The 21,279-nt window shown below is 40.6% G+C and overlaps 1 protein-coding gene across 8 annotated transcripts in view; it reads left to right on the forward strand.

Moving 5' to 3' along the window:
* Nucleotides 1–21,279, forward strand: part of ASH1L (ASH1 like histone lysine methyltransferase) — a 187,463-nt gene that overhangs the window by 152,759 nt on the left and 13,425 nt on the right. For all 8 annotated transcript variants that reach the window (XM_021089697.1, XM_021089694.1, XM_013997002.2 and 5 more), the window contains 5 exons: nucleotides 8,435–8,543; nucleotides 8,977–9,141; nucleotides 9,304–9,398; nucleotides 13,503–13,660; nucleotides 18,027–18,179. In XM_021089697.1, the coding sequence (XP_020945356.1) occupies nucleotides 8,435–8,543; nucleotides 8,977–9,141; nucleotides 9,304–9,398; nucleotides 13,503–13,660; nucleotides 18,027–18,179 (680 nt within the window). The remainder of the gene's footprint in view (nucleotides 1–8,434; nucleotides 8,544–8,976; nucleotides 9,142–9,303; nucleotides 9,399–13,502; nucleotides 13,661–18,026; nucleotides 18,180–21,279) is intronic.

Genomic DNA, 21,279 nt, shown 5'->3' on the forward strand with positions numbered 1-21,279 from the left:
ACTAGCAGAAAGAAAAAAAATATCATATGCAATAGCATCAAAAAGAATAAAATACCTAAAAATAAATTTAACCAAGGAGGGGAAAGACCTATATACTGAAAACTGTAAGATCCTGATGAGAGAACTTAAAGAAGGCACAAATGAAAAGATACTCTGTACTCATGGATTTGAAGAGTTCATACTGTTTAAATGTCCCTACTACCCAAAGCATCCTACAAATTCAGTGCAGTAAATCTCCAGTGACATTTTTCACAGAAATAAAGCAAATAATCCTAAAATTTATGTGGAACCACAAAAGACTTCAAATAGTCAAAGCAATCTTGAGAAAAGAACAAAGCTGAATGTAACATGCTTCCTGATTTCAAACTATGTACAGAACTATGGTAATTAAAACTGGTTGGTATTGACAGAAAAACAGACAAAGGAGTTCCCGTTGTGGCGCAGTGGTTAACGAATCCGACTAGGAACCATGAGGTTGCGGGTTCGGTCCCTGCCCTTGCTCAGTGGGTTAACGATCCGGCGTTGCCGTGAGCTGTGGTGTAGGTTGCAGACGCGGCTCGGATCCCGCGTTGCTGAGGCTCTGGCGTAGGCCGGCGGCTACAGCTCCGATTTGACCCCTAGCCTGGGAACCTCCATATGCCTCAGGAGCGGCCCAAAAAATAGCAAAAAGACAAAAAAAAAAAAAAAAAAAAAAAAAAAAAACAGACAAAGATGAATGGAATGGAATAGAAAGCCTAGAAATAAACCCACACATATGTAGTCAATTAATTTATGGCAAAGAGGCCAAGAATATACAAATGAGGAAAGGGCAGTCTCTTCAAATAAATGGTGTTGGGTAAACTGGACAGCCACGTGAAAAAGAATGAAACTGGACAACTATCCTTCAGCATACTCAAAGTGGATTAAAGACTTGAACATAAGACCTAAAATCAAAAAATCCTAGAAGAAAACATCAGTTGACAATGATTTGGTTGGGGGGGCAGGGTTTAACACCAGAAGGAAGGCAATAAAAGCAGAAATGAACAAGTGAGACTAGTGTTTCTGTATAGCAATGGAAACTATCAACAAAGTGAAAAGGTAACCTACAGAATGGGAAAAAAATAATTGCCAATATGATAAGGGGTTAACATCTAAAATATGAAAAGAAATCATACAGATTAATAGCAAGAAAACAACCCAATTAAATATAAGCAGAGAATCTGAATATACATCTTTCCTTTTTTTTTTCCTGTCTTTTCTAGGGCCCCACCTGCAGCATATGGAGGTTCCCAGGCTAGGGGTCGTATCAGATCTGCAGCTGCCAGCCTATACCACAGACACAGCAACATGGGATCCAAGCCGCATCTGCAACCTACACCGCAGATCACGGCAACGCCGGATCCTTAACCCACTAAGCATGGTTCCTAGTCAGAATCGTTAACCACCGAGACACAACGGGAACTCCTGAATTTACATCTTTTTAAAGAAGACATACAGATTGCCAACAGGTATGTGAAAAAGTGCTTAACATCACTAATCACTGGGGAAATGCAAATCAAAACCACGACAAGGAGTTCCCATTGTGGCTCAGCATGTTTTGAACCTGACTCTCATTCAGGAGGATGGTGGTTCAATCCCTGGCCTCATTCAATGAGTTAAGGATCCAGCATTGTTGTAAGCTGTGGTGTAGGTCACAGATGTGTCTTGGATCCCATGTGGCTGTGCTGTAGGCTGGCAACTGCAGCTCCAATTAGACCCCTAGCCTGTGAGCTTCCATATGCCTCAGGTGCAGCCTTTAAAAGCAAACAAAAACAAGAAGGTATCACCTCACACCTATTAAAATGGTTATTATCAAAAAGATAAGAAGTAACAAGTGTTGCTGAAGATGTAAAGAGAAAGGAATCCCTATGCACTGTTGGTGGTAACATAAATTGATGCAGCTACTATCAAAAACCATGTGGAAGTTCCTTGGAAAATTAAAAACAACTACCATACAATCCAGCAAGTCCATTTCTGGGTATTTATCTGAAGGAAGTGAAAACATAACTCAAAAAGATAACTGTACTCCCATATTCATTGCAACATTATTTGCAATAGCTTAAGATGTGGAAACAACCCAAGTATCTATCAGTGGATGAATGGATAAAGAAAATGTGGTATATATATAAATGCAATGGAATATTATTCAGCTATGAAAATGAAGGAAATACTTCCATTTGCAACATCATGGATGGGTCTTGGGGGCATTAAGCTCAATGAGATAAACCAGACAGAGAAAGACAAGTACCATATGATTGCATTTGTACAGAATCTTTTTAAAAAATTAATTAATTCTTAGATACAAATTGATGGTTGCCAGAGAAAAGGGTTTGGAGGCTGGGCAGAATGGATGAAGGTGGGCCAAATAAATAAAATCTCAGGATGTAATGTGCAGCATGGTGAATATAGTTAATAATATTATGTTGTATATTTGAAACTTGCTACAAGAGTGAATCTTAAAGATCTCATCACAAAAATACAATTTGATACTATGTATGATGGTGAATGTTAATTAGACTCATTCATTTTGCAATGTACATATATATTGAGCCATTATATTTTGCACCTGAAACTAATGTAATATTTTATGTCAATTATATCTCAGTTTTTTAAAGATTAGTAGAATTAAGATATAAACACATGAGGAGTTCCCATCATGGCACAGCGGAAATGAATCCAGCTAGGTACTGTGAGTTTGCGGGTTCAATCCCTGGCCTCGCTTAGTGGGTTAAGGATCCGGTGATGCCGTGAGCTGTGGCATAGGTCACAGATGCAGCTTGGATCTGGTGTTGCTGTGGCTCTGGTGTAGGCCGGCAGCAACAGCTCTGATTAGATCCCTAGCCTTGGAACCTCCATATGCCACGGGTGCAGCCCTAAAAAAGACAAAAGACAAAAATAAATAAATAAACGATAATAACACATGATCCAACTATATACTATGTATAAGAGACTCACTTGAGATCCAAAGACATAAATAAGTTAAAAGTTAAAGGATAAAGATATTCCATGTAAATAGTAACCAAAGAGAACAGGAATGACTATACTTGGATTTTTTGTTTTTGTTTTTTTTTTGGTCTTTTTGCCTTTTCTAGGGCTGCTCTCAAGGTGTGTGGAGATTCCCAGGCTAGGGGTCTAATCGGAGCTGTAGTCGCCAGCCACAGCCACAGCCACAGCCACGCCAGATCCAAGCCGCATCTGTGACCTACACCACAGCTCATGGCAGTGCCAGATCCTTAACCCATGAGCGAGGCCAGGAATTGAACCTGCAACCTCATGGTTCCTAGTTAGATTCATTAACCACTGCGCCACGACGGGAACTCCTTTTTTTTTTTTTTTTTTTTTTTTGGCCACTTCTTGGGCCGCTCCCACGGCATATGGGAGGTTCCCAGGCTAGGGGTCTAATCGGAGCTGTAGCTGCCAGCCTGTGCCAGAGCCACAGCAACGCGGGATCCGAGCCGCGTCTGCAACCTACACCACAGCTCACGGCAATGCCGGATCGTTAACCCACTGAGCAAGGGCAGGGACCGAACCTGCAACCTCATGGTTCCTAGTCGGATTCATTAACCACTGCGCCACGACGGGAACTCCCCTATACTTGTTTTTTATTTAAAGATTTTTTCCGTTACAGCTGGTTTACAGTGTTCTGTCAGTTTTCTACTATACAGCAAAGTGACCCAGTCACACATACACATAAACATTCCTTTTTCTTACATTATCATGCTCCATCATAAGTGCCTTGATATAGTTCCCAGTGCTATACAGCAGGATCTCATTGCTTATCCATTCTAAAGGCAATAGTTGGCATCTGTTAACCCCAAATTCCCATCCATCCCACTCCCTCCCTCTCCCCCTTGGCAACCACAAGTGTGTTCTCCATGTCCATGATTTTCTTTTCTGTGGAAAGATTCATTTGTTACCTATATTAGATTCCAGATATAAGTGATATCACATGGTATTTGTCCTTTTCTTTCTTACTTCACTTAATATGAGAGTCTCTAGTTCCATCCATGTTGCTGCAAATGGCATTATTTTGTTCTTTTCTATGGCTGAGTAGTATTCCATCGTGTGTGTGTGTGTGGTATATATATATATATACCACATCTCCTTAATCCATTCATCTGTCCATGGACATTTAGGTTATTTCCATGAGGAATGACAATACTTAAATCAAAGAAAAAGACTTTAAAGCCAGAAATGTTACAAGAAACAAAGAATCTGCAAAAGAATGGATGCATGTTATGTATAAATGAATCACTTTGTTTTACAGCAGAAATTATCACAACATTGTAAATCAACTATACTTTAATAAAACTTTAAAATTAATAAATAATAAAATATTCACGAAATGAAATTAAAAACATGAATCATAGACCTAAATATTGCCATTCAAACAATCAAGTTTCAAGTTCCCGTCATGGCTCAGCAGAAACAAATCTGACTAGTATCCATAAGGACATAGGTTCGATCCCTGGCCTCACTCAATGGGTTAAGGATCCGGCATTGCCATCAGCTGTGGTATAAGTCTCAGTCTCAGCTCGGATCCCATGTTGCTGTGGCTGTAGGCTGGCAGCTGCAGCTCCAATTAGACTCCTAGCCTGTGAACTTCCATATGCTGCAGGTGTGGCCATTTAAAAAAAAAAAAAAAAAAAAAGGAGTTTCCATTGTGGCTCAGCGGTTAGTGAACCTGACTAGCATCAATGAGGACACAGGTTTGGTCCCTGGCTTCGATCAGTGGGTTAAGGATTCCAGTGTTGCTGTGAGCTGTGGTGTAGGTTGCAGATGTGGCTTGGATCCCAAGTTACAGTGGCTGTTGCGTGGGCCGGCAGCTACAGCTTGGATTGGACCCCTCGCCTAAGAACTTCCATATGCCAAGGGTGCAGCCCTAAAAAGACAAAAAAAAGGAAAATGAATTAATTTAAAAATAAAATTCAGAATATGCAAATCATTAAGAAAAAGGCAGTCCAGTTTTTAAATAGTTAAAAGTACACATCAAAGAGTGTTATATAAAAGTCGTTAATAATATAAAATGCTGCTTAGTCTAGTCATCAGAGAGATATTAATTAAGCCATGTTAAAAATCCACTCCTAACCAAGGGAAAAAGTGTACTTCATTTTTAAGTATAAACATGGTACAGGAGTTCCCACTATGGCACAGTGGATTAATGAGCCAGCTTGTCCCTGTGGAGGTGGTATTGCAGTGGGTTAAGGATCCCAAGTTGCCGCAGCTGTGGTGTATGTCTCAGCTCTGGCTTGGATTCAGTTCCTGGCCCAGGAACTTCCATAGGCTGTAAATGTGGCTGAAATAGTTTTTAAAAATAAAATAAAAAACTGCAATGTTGTTAATTAACAAAAAGCAAAAAAATCTGGCTTTTCTACAGTGGGAGAAAAAAAAATTAAATAATAGGATTTTTGGAGTTCCTATTGGGGCTCTGTGGTAATGAACCCGAATAGGGATCCATGAGGATGGAGCTTCAATCCCTGGCCCGATTCAGTAGTTTAAGGTTCTGGTGTTGCCGTGAGCTGTGGTATAGGTCACAGACATGGCTCGGTACCTGAGTTGCTGTGGATGTGGTCTGGGCCGGCAGCTGCAGCTCCAATCAGATCCCTAGCCTGGGAATTTCCATATGCCACAGGTGTAGCTCAAAAAAGACAAAAAAAAAAAGAATAGGATTTTCCTTGTGGCGCATCAAGTTAAGGATCTGGCATTGTCACTGCAGCAGCTTGGGTTGCTGCTGTGATGTGGGTTCAGTTCCTGACCCAGGAAATTCCACCTGCTGCAGGCACAGCCTAAAAACTCTACTACATACCCTCCAAAAGGACTACAATCAAAGAATGACAATTTAAGATGTTGACGAGTGTAACAACATAACTGCTCAATAGTGCTACTGCTGGTGGAAATACAAATTGATGAAACAACTTATAGAAGATGTTTTCCAGTGCCTGCCAAAACTGAACACATCCAGTAACCCAGCAACCCACTCCTACTTATATCCCCAATGTAAGTGAATATTTATGTCAAAAGACATGTGTAAGAATATCCACAGGAATCTTTTTAATAATAGTTAAAAACTGCAGGAGTTCCCGTCGTGGCGCAGTGGTTAACGAATCCGACTAGGAACCATGAGGTTGCGGGTTCGGTCCCTGCCCTTGCTCAGTGGGTTAATGATCCGATGTTGCCGTGAGCTGTGGTGTAGGTTGCAGATGCGGCTCGGATCCCGCGTTGCTGTGCCTCTGGCGTAGGCCGGTGGCTACAGCTCCGATTCAACCCCTAGCCTGGGAACCTCCATATGCCTCGGGAGCGGCCCAAGAAATAGCAACAACAACAACAAAAAGACAAAAGACCAAAAAAAAAAAAAAAAGTTAAAAACTGCAAGCAATCCAAATATTTATCAGCTTTAAAATAGTTATATAAATTGTGCTAAGTTTATATAATGGAGTACTATACAGCAATGTAAAGTTGTATTACAATCCAGTGTAACGTTGAAAGAAGGTAGGCATGTAATTGTCTATAATATATTCTGTATTACTCCATTTATTTAAAGTTTAAAATGGACAAAACTATATTTTCTGTGGAGATACAGATTAAAATAATGGCAATCCTTTTTGGGTAGAATACTGACTCGGAAAGAGGCCCTTTCTGGAAGCTTATACAGGTGTACAGATAAATCAAATTCAGCAAGCCATATATACATTTAGCATTTGTGTATTTTGGGGAGTTCCCATTGTGGCTCAGCGGGTTAAGAATGTGCCGTCTTCTCTGGGAGAATGCGGGTTCAATCCCTGGCCTTGCTCAGTGGATTAAGGATGTGGTGTTGCCACAAGCTGCAGCTTGGGTCACAGATGCAGCCTGGATCCAGTGTTGGCCATAGTTGTGGCGTATACCTCAGCTGCAGCTCTGATTCAGCTCCTAGCCCAGGAACTTCTGTATGCCATAGATACATGAAAAGAAAAGAAAAGGAAAAAGACTTGTGTATTCTATTCTATGCAAGTTATGCCTCCCCCCAAATTTTTAATACAGTATGTTCGATTTTTTTTTTTTTTTTTTTTTTTTTTTTCCCTTTCTAGAACTGCACCCGTAGCACATGGAGATTCCCAAGCTAGGGGCTGAATTGGAGCTACAGCTGCCGGCCTCTGCCACAGCCACAGCAGCACAGAGTCCGAGCCGAATCTTTGGCCTACACCACAGCTCACAGCAACACCAGATCCTTAGCCCACTGAGTGAGGCCAGGGATCGAACCCACAACCTCATGGTTCCTAGTCAGATTTGTTTCTGCTGCGTCACAACAGGAACTCCCAACATGTTCAAATTTTAAATGTTACAGTATACACCCAGGTCAGCAAATCTTGGGACATAGCTGTGTGACAGTAAAAACTTATAAATACCTGGAGGGGGTTTGTCTGCCATAATGGGCCAGCTACTGGTATAGACCAAAAATGCTTTCTGAATTTAGAAAAAAAGAATATCAAAAACTAAAGATACTAGATAGATTTGATAGAGGTAGTATCCTAGCTAAATGTCAATGTGTTCCACCTTGGCAGGAAGGAAGAGAAGAGAAACTGTAGAATCAAACAGTGTGGGTTTATTGAAACTTTATTTCTACATGACCATGAGCAAACTCTCTAAGACACAATTACCTCATAATAAGATAGGGGTTATAATACCTGTCTTATAAGGTTGTTTTGAGATAACCTGTTATCAGTATGGTTTAGTGGTTAAGATTTTGAAGCCAGCCTGCCTTAATTTGCCTTAATTTGAAACTTGACTCCCTCAGGTATGAGCTATGTGATTTTGGACACACTTCTTAAATTCTCCATGCCTTAGATTCTTCAATTAGAAAATGGGGGTTATAATACTACCTAATAATAGTACTTTTTTAAATATAGTTTTTGGGAGGACTAAATAAGTTTGTATGATAAAGTATTGTAATCAGTATAACAGGCATTCAATAAATGTTAGCTATAACTATATATTATATAGGTCATGTAGAACAGTACATGTAAGCTTATTGATAACTTAGGTAAAATGGAACAGACGAGACATTCATGTATAGGTGAGAAAGATGGAGATTGGTAGGAAATAGAAGATTTTTATAGGTAATCCATAGGAAATAATTTTATTTCATAATAGACTAAAGCCGTGTGTTAGAAGGACTTTGAATACGAAACAAGAAAAGTTCAAACCATCAACAACGTAAGGCATGTTTTCCAGAACCAATTTAGGACTATTAGTTTGTCAGTATTACACAGGCTGGATAGAATAGAAGAGACATTAAAGATGGAGTTATTGGCCAGTTATTGGAAACTTGAGTAGTTGGGTACAGAAACAAAGGTACATTTGAAATCAGTGTACCCATTTTTCTCGTTTTTAGGTATGGTATTATGAATCTTTGCCTTTAACTCTTATTCTTTCCCTGTAGGTCTGTTAATGGAGTATACCGAATTGGACTATATGCTCTTAAAGATATGCCAGCTGGTACTGAACTCACTTATGATTACAATTTTCATTCCTTCAATGTTGAAAAACAGGTAAGAATAATAAATTCAGGAGGGAGTTTGAACTCTGTCACAGTGCTCTTATATAATGTGGACCTTCAGTGAACATTACTGATTTGTAGCCACTGAGAAGAAGTACATTGGAGAAGACACTTTTTCACTCTTTACCCCACTTATCTAAGTTACATAGGTCACAGTTATTCTTTCAGAACTCTCTAGAAAGAGACTGCTCAATCGTTTTTTATCTCTAGTCAGTTCTTACCTTTTCTAGTGAAGTTTTTTCAAAATTTAATTTTTTCTTTTCTATTATAGTAGAAACATTTGTATTTATTTTACTCTCAGTTTTTTCTCTGTATGGAAATTTCTTGATTCAGACTTACTGTTAGGTGTCCAGATGCTTAGGCATTCTATTTTAACTTTTCAGTGAAACTACAGGCTAAAAGCTTGCTTCTCTTTCCTTTCAAAGCAACTGTGTAAGTGTGGCTTTGAGAAATGTCGAGGAATCATTGGAGGCAAGAGTCAACGCGTGAATGGACTCACCAGCAACAAAAGCAGCCAGCCAGTATCCACACATAAAAAGTCTGGACGGTCAAAAGAAAAGAGGAAGTCTAAGCACAAGCTGAAGAAAAGGGTAAATAATGATCTCACAGTTTTGCCCAAGCAACTTCTTAGTGACAGTTACTGAAATAAGGGAAATATTAAAGGGGGACATCTTGAGAGTAATTTTAATATTTTTTGAGGTGATTTCTGATTGATTTTGTTTTTCCTGCAATCTGGTCCATCTGTTTTTTAGAGAGGCCACCTCTCTGAGGAACCCAGTGAAAACATCAACACTCCAACAAGATTGACCCCCCAATTACAAATGAAGCCAATGTCCAATCGAGAGAGGTAAAAAGGATATTTTCTCACCTGAGCTCCTTAAATTATATGATCTACTTATCAGTTTAAAAGTTACTAAACACCTATATAGCTGAGCCATTTCGTTTGTATAGGAAGTCTTTTAAGGATTCAGGGGTGAACTTAGGTAGGGGAAAAATGTATTTTCCCTAATATCTAACTGAAATTTAACATTTCTTTCAAATGTGACTATAGGCCAAAATGAAAAGATGTATATATAGGAGTTCCCGTCGTGGCGCAGTGGTTAACGAATCCGACTAGGAACCATGAGGTTGTGGGTTCGATCCCTGCCCTTGCTCAGTGGGTTAATGATCCGGCGTTGCCGTGAGCTGTGGTGTAGGTTGCAGACGCGGCTCGGATCCCGCGTTGCTGTGCCTCTGGCGTAGGCCGGTGGCTACAGCTCCGATTCAACCCCTAGCCTGGGAACCTCCATATGCTGCAGGAGCGGCCCAAGAAATAGCAACAACAACAACAAAAAGACAAAAAAAAAAAAAAAAAAGATGTATATATAGTAGTTGAGGTTTCCATGGCTTTGTCACCACTTTTTCATATCATGTTAGAGATATTACAGATATATCAAAATATCATTTACACTCATCTCTACCTCAGAATTACTATGGTTGTTAAACCTACCAGTAGATCTTATGTGTTAAAACTTAATGTTTATTTCTATATCACAGTTTCAGGGTTTTTGTTTAATACTCCAAAAGCTGTGTTTCATGGAGTTCACTGGTAGCCTAGTGGTTAAGGATTCAACATTGTCACTGCTGTGGCTCAGGTTCAATCCTTGGCCCAGGAATTTCCACCTGCCACAGGGGCAGCCAAAAAAAAATTTAAAACAAAATTGTATTATGTTGTTTCCTTTTAATCTTATGTATTAAAAGTTAATTAAGGAGTTCCCGTCGTGGCGCAGTGGTTAACGAATCCAACTAGGAACCATGAGGTTGCAGGTTCGGTCCCTGCCCTTGCTCAGTGGGTTAACGATCCAGCGTTGCCGTGAGCTGTGGTGTAGGTCGCAGACGCGGCTCGGATCCCGTGTTGCTGTGGCTCTGGCGTAGGCTGGTGGCTACAGCTCCGATTGGACCCCTTGCCTGGGAACCTCCATATGCCGCAGGAGCGGCCCAAGAAATAGCAATAGCAACAACAACAAAAAAAAGACAAAAAAAAAAAAAAAAAAGTTAATTAAAATTCTAAATACTGTTAACATTGTTCAGAGAAGAGTTACATGGGCTTCACCAGACTGCCAAAGGAACGAACACATGGCACAGAAAAGGTTAAGAATCCCTGTTTCGGAGTTCCCGTCGTGGCGCAGTGGTTAACGAATCTGACTAGGAACCATGAGGTTGCGGGTTCGGTCCCTGCCCTCGCTCAGTGGGTTAACCATCCGGCGCTGCCATGAGCTGTGGTGTAGGTTGCAGATGCGGCTCGGATCCTGCGTTGCTGTGGCTTTGGCATAGGCTCTGATTAGACCCCTAGCCTGGAAACCTCCATATGCCGCGGGAGCGACCCAAGAAATAGCAAAAAAAAAAAAAAAAAAAAAGACCAAAAAAAAAAAAAAATCCCTGTTTCGTTGATAAATTAACAGAGCAATTAAAAGGTCTTTAGTGGTCATCTTTACTTTTCCCTTTTTTTGTTTGTTTTTGTTTTTGTTTTCCTTTTTAGAGCCAAACCTGCAGCATATGGAAGTTCCCAGGCTAGGGGTTGAATCAGAGCTGCAGCTGCTCACCTATGCCACAGCTTGCAGCAACACCGGATCCTGTCAGAAGTAAGAGAAATATGTATGTCCTGTTTTTCAAACTGTCTTGGGACATTTTTTACATCCTCCCTGACTACACACCTCCAGTATCTTAGAAAGTTCATCCTTATTTATAACTTTACTGTTTTAGCCCCTTTCATTCTGTTTCACTTTGAATCATAGAAATTTTTTTTTTTTTTTGTCTTTTTTGTCTTTTTTGCCTTTTCTAGGGCCGCTCCCACACTGCATATGGAGGTTCCCAGGCTAGGGGTCTAATCAGAGTTGTAGCCACCGGCCTACGCCAGAGCCACAGTAACACGGGATCCAAGCCATGCCTGTGACCTACATCACAGCTCAAGGCAATGCCGGATCCTTAACCCAGGGATCCAACCCGAAACATCATGATTCCTAGTTAGATTCGTTAACCACTGAGCCGCGACGGGAACTCCAGAAATTTTTAATTTCAGTAAAACAATGAAGATCTAGTCCTATGGTTCTCTGTTTTTGACTCCATATTACCTTTGGAAGCTTTTAAAAACTCCAGATGCCCAGGCCACACTCCAAACCACTTACACCAGAATTTTCAGAGGTGGAACCTAGGTATCAGTGTATAAAACTTCCCACGTGACCTCAATGTGGAGCCAAAGTCAGGAACTATAAAATTAGTCTAACTCCATTTCCCGATGCCCATAGTTTGAGACTTATTCAAGATCACACCTATTTATATGTGTTCTAGGGTGAAAATCAAATTATGGAATCACCAAAATTGTATGAAGAGAATCAAGATACACTTAACTCGGGAGTTCCCTGTTGGTCTGGTGGTTAGGATTCAGCACTTTCACCACTGTGGCTTGGGTTCAGTCCCTGATCTGGGAACTGAGATTGCACATTAAGGTGCTGCACGCTGCAGCCAGAAAAAAATAAAAAAGTATGCACATAACTCATTTAAGTTTAGAGATCTGTGTGGAGGCACTGTACCTAATGTATTTTGCCCAGTGCATATCCATCTTAAAAATTTTTGCCTTCTGGAGTTCCCGTCGTGGCTCAGTGGTTAATGAATCCGACTAGGAACCATGAGGTTTCGGGTTCGATCCCTGCCCTTGCTCAGTGGGTTATTGATCCGGTGTTGCCTTGTGCTGTGGTGTAGGTCGCAGATGTGGCTCGGATCCCGTGTTGCTGTGGCTCTGGCGTAGGCTCTCAGCTACAGCTCCAATTAGACCCCTAGCCTGGGAACCTCCATATGCCGCGGGAGCAGCCCAAGAAATGGCAAAAAGACCCAAAAAAAATAAATAAAAATTTGCCTTCATCTGCCATTCCAGTTCTCGTTATAGCTGATCCTAAGCATATACTTCATCTTAACAGCCTTCTCTGGAATTTGTACAAATACTCCATATAGCTCTTCCTTCAAGTCAGCCTGCTGCTTTGATTGCCAAAATTCTTGCAGCTTTTAGGTGGTATCTGTCAGATTATTGTAAATGTCATAGAGAAATGTTTCATGTTATATAAAAAACAAATCAAGGTGCAAAACTGAATAATGTGGAGTTCCCTGATGACCTAGCACTTAAGGATCTGGCATTGTCGATGCTGTGACTCCTGTCACTGCTATGGCACAGGTTTGATTCCTGGCTAGGAACTTCTGCATGCCATGGGCATGGCCAAAAAAAAAAAAAAAAAAAACACACCTTTGGCTAGTGTAAAGTGAGATTGCAATGGAAGGAAGTTTCCTGAAAGGTGCAATATCTCTGGAATTTGAGTGGTTCAGAGGAAGTAGTAATTATAAAGATTATGAAAATAGATGATTGTTACAAGAGGCTATTGATAAACCAAAGAAAGACAGTGAAAGGCTAAGGCTGATTAAACACCTGCATCATATGGAAGTTCCCAGGCCAGGGGTCAAATCAGAGCTATAGCTGCCAGCCTGCACCATGGCCACTGCAACGCAGGATCTGAGCCGAGTCTACAACCTACCCCACAGCTCAAGGCAACGCCATATCCTTAACCCACCGAGTAAGGGCAGGGATCAAACTCATCCTCATGGATAATCATCAGATTCATTTCCTCTGCACCACAATGGGAACTCCTAAACGCCAATTTAATGTAAAGTCTAAAGCCAGAGAGTCTAAAGGCAGAAGGCAGAGAAGTCAAAGGATTGGCCTATGAGCTTTAGTCCTCTGTCCTGTAGTCACAGTTAATTTTTAAAAAACCTGAATGTTTCCCCATATGTAATTCTCTTTATAATAGCTAATTTCGCTGATGAGTATTCATTTATATCATCATAACAGTGGCTTACATAGAGTAGACATGTAATAGATGCTTATTGAATTGATGAATAAAGGAAATTCTTCCTTCCTTCCTTGCAGGAACTTTGTATTAAAGCATCATGTGTTCTTGGTCCGAAACTGGGAGAAGATTCGGCAGAAACAGGAGGAAGTAAAGCACACCAGTGATAATATTCATTCAGCATCATTATATACTCGTTGGAATGGCATCTGCCGAGATGATGGGAACATTAAGTCTGGTAAGGCCTGGAAATGTTCTTATTATTGCCATAAGATTGCCTCAGAAGTGATTTTAATCATTTTCAAGCAGTCTATTCAAAGATTCTCTTTAGTCTGAACCAAAAAAGTTAAAATCCAACTATATAAGCATCAATCGGCAATAACCTGTCCATCCCAGCTCTTCAACTTCCCTGTCTCTACTCTAAGGAGTAGGAAGGGAGTTCCCGTCGTGGCGCAGTGGTTAACGAATCCGACTAGGAACCATGAGGTTGCGGGTTCGGTCCCTGACCTTGCTCAGTGGGTTAACGATCCGGCGTTGCCGTGAGCTGTGGTGTAGGTCGCAGACGCGGCTCGGATCCCGCGTTGCTGTGGCTCTGGTGTAGGCCGGTGGCTACAGCTCCGATTCAACCCCTAGCCTGGGAACCTCCATATGCCGCAGGAGCGGCCCAAGAAATAGCAACAATAACAACAACAACAACAACAACAACAAAAAAAGAGAGACAAAAGACAAAAAAAAAAAAAAAGGAGTAGGAAGAAACCCCCTTCCACAGCCTCTCAAACCTCATCTACAGCCTTAAAGTTAGTAGACATGAGATAGGTAGTAGTCCTCTTGTTCTCTCCTACCTACAAAAAGACTTGCAGACAGGATAAATAGTGATGCCAAATACAGGAGAAAGTGACACGTGTTAATTTCAGTACTTTCTTTTCCCCTACATTTAGATCAGCGTTATACACAGAGATCTTTACATTTCCTTTTTCTGACCTTCACGAATGAATAGTGTACCAGCACTCCTGATTTCAGATCTAGTATCTAGAACAGTCTGAATGCAGAGAAACTTACAGGTCCAAGCATCCTTTCTACCTGGGAATACAGTATTCAAAAAACTCTTTTATTCTTTCCTTCTTTCCCTCTAAAGGTACAAGCATTCCACATGGTGTGTGAGGCAGTATGCTGAGTGGGAACTAGGTTGATTTAGAACTTTGCCCAGAATCTTCTATTTTCTCAGATTTGATTGGCATAAATTCTCTGAACTTATTTTCCAATTAGTCAAATCTTGTGATAGTAACAACAATTATTTATTATTATAGGTCAGGTACCAAGCTAAAACACATTAAAACATTATCTCATTTAATCTACTCAGATTACCTCTTGAGGAAAATACAGGTGTACCTCATTTTTTTACACTCACTTTATTGCACTTCACAGATTTTCTGTAAATTGAAGTTTTGCCCCAACTCTGCTTATTCTTGTAATATTTCAGAAGTTTTCATTTTGTGTGTGTGTACTTTATTATTATTATTTTGGCCACACTTATAGCATGTGGAAGTTCCTGGGCCAGGGATCAAACCCTAGCCACATCGGTAACCAGAACTACAGAATAACAGTGCCAGATCCTTAACTACTTTGCACCAGCGCACTGCCAAATGTTTTCATTATTACTATATATCTTTTGTTGATTTGTGATCATTGATCTTTGATGTTACTATTCTAATTGTTCCGGGATACCATGAACCATGCCCATGTAAGGCGGTCAACTTGTGTATGTTCTGACTGCTCTGCCAGCCACCCATTCCCCCATCTCTCTCCCTTTTCTCAGGTCTCTCTATCCTCTGAGACACAATAATATTGAAATTAAGCCAATTAATAACACTATAGTGATGACCTCTAAGTGTGTGAGTGAAGAGAGAATCACACATCTAGTTTCAGTGGTCTGGATAGTAGGTCAGACCAGTCACAACAATTCCTTTAAACCAAAGTTAGAACCCAGAGCAAGGCCCTCACTCTCTTCAGTTCTGTGAAGGCTGAGAGATGTGAAGAAGCTGCAAAGAAAGTTTGAAGCTAGCAGAGGTTGGTTCATAAGGTTTAAGGAAAGAAACCATCTCTGTGACATCAAAGTGCAACATAAAGCAGTGAGTACAGATGTAGAAGCTGCAGCGAGTTATCCAGGAGATCTAAGATAATGCAGGTGGCTACACAACAACAGAGTTTCAATGTAGGGAAAAACAAACAGCCTTCCATTGGAAGAAGCTGCCATCTAAGACTTTCACAGCCAGAGAGGAGATGTCAGTGCCTGGCTTCAAACTTCAAAGGACAGGTTGACTCTCTCTTGTTAGGGACTAATGCAGCCAGTGACTAAGTTGAAGCCAGTGGTCATTTACATTTCCAGAAATCCTAGGGCCCTTCAGAATGATGCTAAATCTACGCTGCATCAGCCCTTTTAAAAAGAATAACACAAAGCCTGGGTGACAGCACATCTGTTGACAACATGGTTTACTAAATATTTTAAACCAATTGTTGACACCCAGTGCTCAGGATAAAAGATTCCTTTCGAAATGTTACTGCTCATTGACAATGCACCTGGTCTCCCAAGAGCTCTGATGGAAATGTACAACAAGATTCATGTTGTTTTCATGCAAGGCTTCAGCTGCTACAGACAGTGATACCTCCGATGGATCTGGGCAAAGGAACTTGAAAACCTTCTGGAAAAGATTCTAGATGCCATTAAGAACATTCATGGTTTATGGGAAGAGGTCAGACTATCAGCATTAACAGGAGTTTGGAAGAAGTTGATTTCAGCCCTCATGGCTGACTTTGGAGTGGGGGGTGGTGTTCAGAACCTCAGTGGAGGAAGTAATTGCAGATGTGGTGGAAATAGCCAGAGAATTAGAGCTAAAGGGGGAGCCTGAAGATGTGGCCGAATTGCTGCAATCTCAAGGTAAGATTTTTCATGGATGAGCAAAGAAAGTCGTTTCTTGAGCTAGAATCTCCTCCTGGTGACAGTGCTTGAAGATTATTGAAATGGCCACAAAAGATTTAGAATATTACATAAACTTAGTTGCTAAGGCAATGGCAGTGGCAAGGTTTAAGAGGATTGACTCCAATTTTGAAAGTAGTTCTATAGGCAAGATGCTGTCAAAGAGCACTGCATGCTGTGGAGAAATTGTTTGTGAAAGGAAGAGTCAAAGATGCATCAAACTTGGAGTTTCCATCATGGCTCAGCGGTAACAAATCCAACTAGTATCCATGAGGATGCAGGTTTGATCCCTGGCCTTGCTCAGTGGGTTAAGGATCCAGCATTGCCATGAGCTGTGGTGTAGGTCGCAGACACCGCTCAGGTCCTACATTGCTATGTAGCCTGGGAACTTCCATATGCCTTGGATGTGGCCCTAAAAAGCCAAAAAAAGAAAAAAAGATGCAGCCGACTTCATTGTTGTCTTATTTTAAGAAATTGCGGAGTTCCCGTCGTGGTGCAGTGGTTAACGAATCCAACTAGGAACCATGAGGTTGCGGGTTCGGTCCCTGACCTTGCTCAGTGGGTTAACGATCTGGCATTGCCGTGACCTGTGGTGTAGGTTGCAGACGCGGCTCGGATCCCGCGTTGCTGTGGCTCTGGCGTAGGCTGGTGGCTACAGCTCCGATTCAACCCCTAGCCTGGGAACCTCCATATGCCGTGACAGCGGCCCAAGAAAAAGACAAAAAAAAAAAAAAAAAAAGAAATTGCCAGAGTACCCTCATGGCTCAGCACGTTAAGGATCTGGCATTGTCACTGCTGTAGCTCTGGTTACTGCTATGGCTCAAGTCCCATCCCTGGTCCTTAAACCTCTGCATGTGGCATGCCACAGGCACAGCCAAAAACATAAATAAATAAGAGAAATCGCTACAGCCACCCCAGCCTTCAGAAACTACCACCCTGATCAGTCAGCAGTCAATATCAAGGCAAGTCTTCCTCCAGCCCCAAAAAGATTACAACTCATTCAAGACTCAGATAGATGATGGTTAGCATTTTGGGCAATAAAGTATTTTTTAATTAAGGTATGTACATTTTTTTTTAGATATAATGCTGTTGCACACTTAATAGACTGCAGTATAGTATAAACATAACTTATACATGCACTGGGAAACCAAAAACTTCATGTGACTCCTTTTATTGCAATATTTGCATTATTGCAGTGGTCTAAAACCAAATCTGCAGTATCTCCGAGGTATTAGCATGCCTATGCTACTCCTATTCTCATTTTACATTTCAGAAGCTGAGACACAGTTTAAGTAACTTGCCCAAAATCAGACAGCAAGTAAGTTGTGAGGCCAGAATTCTAAAGTGGGCAGACTCATTTTGAAACCCACATTTGCAACTACTATACTCTTAACATTTGGCCCATTAGTAAGATCCCTCTAAATTGCAGCATTTGTCTCTCTCGTAGACTCCAGTTCTGATTTTTCTTTGAGGAGGAGAAAAAGAACTCCATGACCAAAAGAATTCCATGACTACTAATCTACTTACTCACTTCAAGGAAAATAGAGAAAATAGGAAGAATCCATTGCAGAAAAGAAAGCCACATAGAGCTCCTCTTTTCCTGAAACTAATTTTCATTTTATTGTTCTAGATGTCTTCATGACCCAGTTCTCCGCCTTGCAGACTGCTCGATCTGTTCGAACAAGACGGTTGGCAGCAGCAGAGGAAAATATTGAAGTAGCCCGGGCAGCCCGCCTTGCCCAGATCTTCAAAGAAATCTGTGATGGCATCATCTCTTATAAAGGTGACCATATTTACTCCAAATTCATTCACCTGAGACGTCCAAAACCAAGAACACATGAAAGTGTACAATTAAGAATTTAGGAGTTTACTTAATTCTTCCTTTTGTCAGAGTGTAGAATTATTGGACTAAGTATATAGTCTTCAGGAATTATGGTCCTTAAATCCCTACATCTTTAGGTTAATTTTTTGTATTTACTGGAATTTTACCATAGTTAAGTAGTATATTTAGAGATCACATTTTTTTAGCTGTAGGTTAGAAAAGTAGCTCTTTGTCTTAGATAGTTTTCCTGAATGAGACATTGAATTAGCAATTTAAGAAAAAGTATTACAAATGTAAGATATCAGTAATTCTTAATTTTTTTAAATGAGAGTTGCAACAATTATTTCAAGTACTCTTTCTCTCTCTTTTTTTTTTTTTTTTTTTTTTAATCTTTTTTGCTGTACCCATAGCATGTGGAAGTTCCCAGGCCAGGGATCGAACCTGTGCCACAGCAGCAACCCAAGCAGCAGTACTGAAAATGCAAGAGCCTTAACCCGATAGGCCATCAGAGAACTTCCCTTAACCTTTTTTGATTGACAGATATTTTTGAGAATAAAATTGTAGGCTCTTTCCCCAGAAAAATGTTATATATATAATTTTGCATATGTTTTGGAGGGTTCACAGGCCCTAACCTCTACATTAAGGAAAAGGACATAAAGTTGCAATAAAGTTACTTTAAAAGCATTTTCAGGGGTTCCCGTTGGGGCTCAGTGGGTTATGAACCCAACCAGTATCCATGAGGATGAGGTTCGATCCCTGGCCTTGCTCAGTAGGATAAGGATCTGGGCATTACTGTGGGCTGTGACGTAGGTTGTAGACATGGCTCAGATCCTGCCTTGCTGTGGCTGTGGTATAGGCTGGCAGCTGCAGCTCTGCTTAGACCCCTATCTCAGGAACTTCCACATGCCGTGAGTACAGCCCTAAAAAGTAAGAAAAAAGTTTAAAAAAAAATTTTTTTTTTCATGCAAACATATTTACCCCACTCCTTTCCTATTCCAAGATACATATCTTGGATGTGTGTTGGGGGAGAAGGTAGAAAAAGAGAGTTGTTAATTTTAGATATGGAATTTGGTAATGCCCATGACTTTTTCTGACCAGGATGTTTTGAGACACTTAAAATAAGAGATTTGGGGAGTTCCTGTCATGGTGTAGCAGAAATGAATCCGACTAGGAACCATGAGGTTGCAGGTTCGATCCCTGGCCTTGCTCAGTGGAGTAAAGATCCAGTGTTGCTATGGCTGTGGCATAGGCAAGTGGCAACAGGTCCAATTAGACCCCTAGCCTGGGAACCTCTAAATGCCGTGGGTGCGGCCCTAAAAAGACAAAAAGACAAAATAAAATTAAAATTAAATAAATAAGAGATTTGGGGAGTTCCCACTGTGATGCAGTGGGTTAAGAATCTGGCTGCAATAGCTCAAGTCAATGTGGAGGCTGTTTCAATCCCCGGCTTGGCGCATTGGGTTGAAGTATCCAGCATTGCTGCAATGCAGCCACAAGAAAGAAAGAAGAGAAAATGACATTTTAACAACTAATTGCAACTTTTTGCCATCAACTTTTTTTTTTGGCTGTGCTCACGGCATTTAGAAGTTCTCAGGCCAGAATCAAACCTGAGCTACGGCAATGAATGCTAGATCTTTAACCTGCTCTCCCACTTATTTTATTTATTTATCTACGGAACTATAATTGATGTACAATATTTTAAGTTGACATGTATACAATGTAGTAATTCACCATTTTTAAAGGTTATACTCCACTTATAATTATTATAAAATACTGGCTATATTCCCTGTGTTGTATAACATATCCTTTCAGCTTATTTTATATATAATAGTTTGTACCTCTTAATCCACTACCCCTATCTTGCCTGTCCCCATTTCCTTCCCCATACTGGTACCACTATTTGTTCTCTATATCTGTGAGTTTGTTTGTTTGTTTGTTTGTTATAGTCAGCCATCAACTTTTGCTTCCTTTCTTTCCCTAAATTCCAAGGAATTTGGTTTTCTTTCTCTACCTACTATTTATCTTCATATTTTAATGGCTTTTTGCCATTTTGTTAACTGAAAGATGTAGAGAGGAAAGAGGACACCAACATGTCTTAAAGTTTTGTGGCAGCTGTTCCCTTTACATTCCCTAAAGGTTACACTCTGCTTTTTCAACCAGCCCCATCTGATATAATGTGAAACTGCAGTAGATGTATCTATGTCACTACATTCTGGGCTGAAACAACAGGCTCTTTCTCTCTGTGTAGCAAGTTGTTAGAAAATAAGAAAGGGAGTTCCCTGGTAGCACAGCCCCCGCCCGCCCAAAAAAAGTAAGATAGCAAGTGAGAAGCAGCCCCATAGTATGAATTATATTTTCATAATAGAGTAACGGTTATGAGAAGATGGATTTCAGAAGTACTTACAGTAGTAAATTGTTCATTATTTGGGAATTTAGTTAAATCCAAACCAACGAAGTAATATTAACTATGGGCAGTTAATGAGAACTAGAATACATCTCAAAGATGAGATGATCTTTGCCATAAGTTCTGTTGAGTAGGAATTTGCTCCAGCAGCCTAGCTACTGCAGTAAGTTTCTATCTTTCATTCTTCATCAAAAGTTTTCATTACAGGAGTTCCCGTCGTGGTGCAGTGGTTAACGAATCCGACTAGAAACCATGAGGTTGCAGGTTCAATCCCCGGCCTCACTCAGTGGGTTAAGAATCCGGAGTTGCCATGAGCTGTGGTGCAGGTCACAGATGCGGCTCAGATCCCTCGTTGCTGTGGCTCTGATGTAGGCCAGGGTCTACAGCTCTGATTTGACCCCTAGCTTGGGAACCTCCATGTGCTTCGGGTGCGGCCCTAGAAAAGACCAAAAAAAAAAAAAAAAAAAATTATTCATTACACAGCTAACATTGTTACCCATTTTAAGTATATACACTATAGCTTTCATATTCCAGGTAATTTAACTACCCGTGTTTCTAAAAAGTCCTTGCATTTTTCACAGGCCTCAAAAAAAATCTTAGATTTTTTTTTTCCAAACTTTTAATTTGGGGGCTTCTACTTTTTCAGTTAGGAGTTAA

Source organism: Sus scrofa, chromosome 4 (assembly GCF_000003025.6).
Source record: "Sus scrofa isolate TJ Tabasco breed Duroc chromosome 4, Sscrofa11.1, whole genome shotgun sequence".
Taxonomy (NCBI): domain Eukaryota; kingdom Metazoa; phylum Chordata; class Mammalia; order Artiodactyla; family Suidae; genus Sus; species Sus scrofa.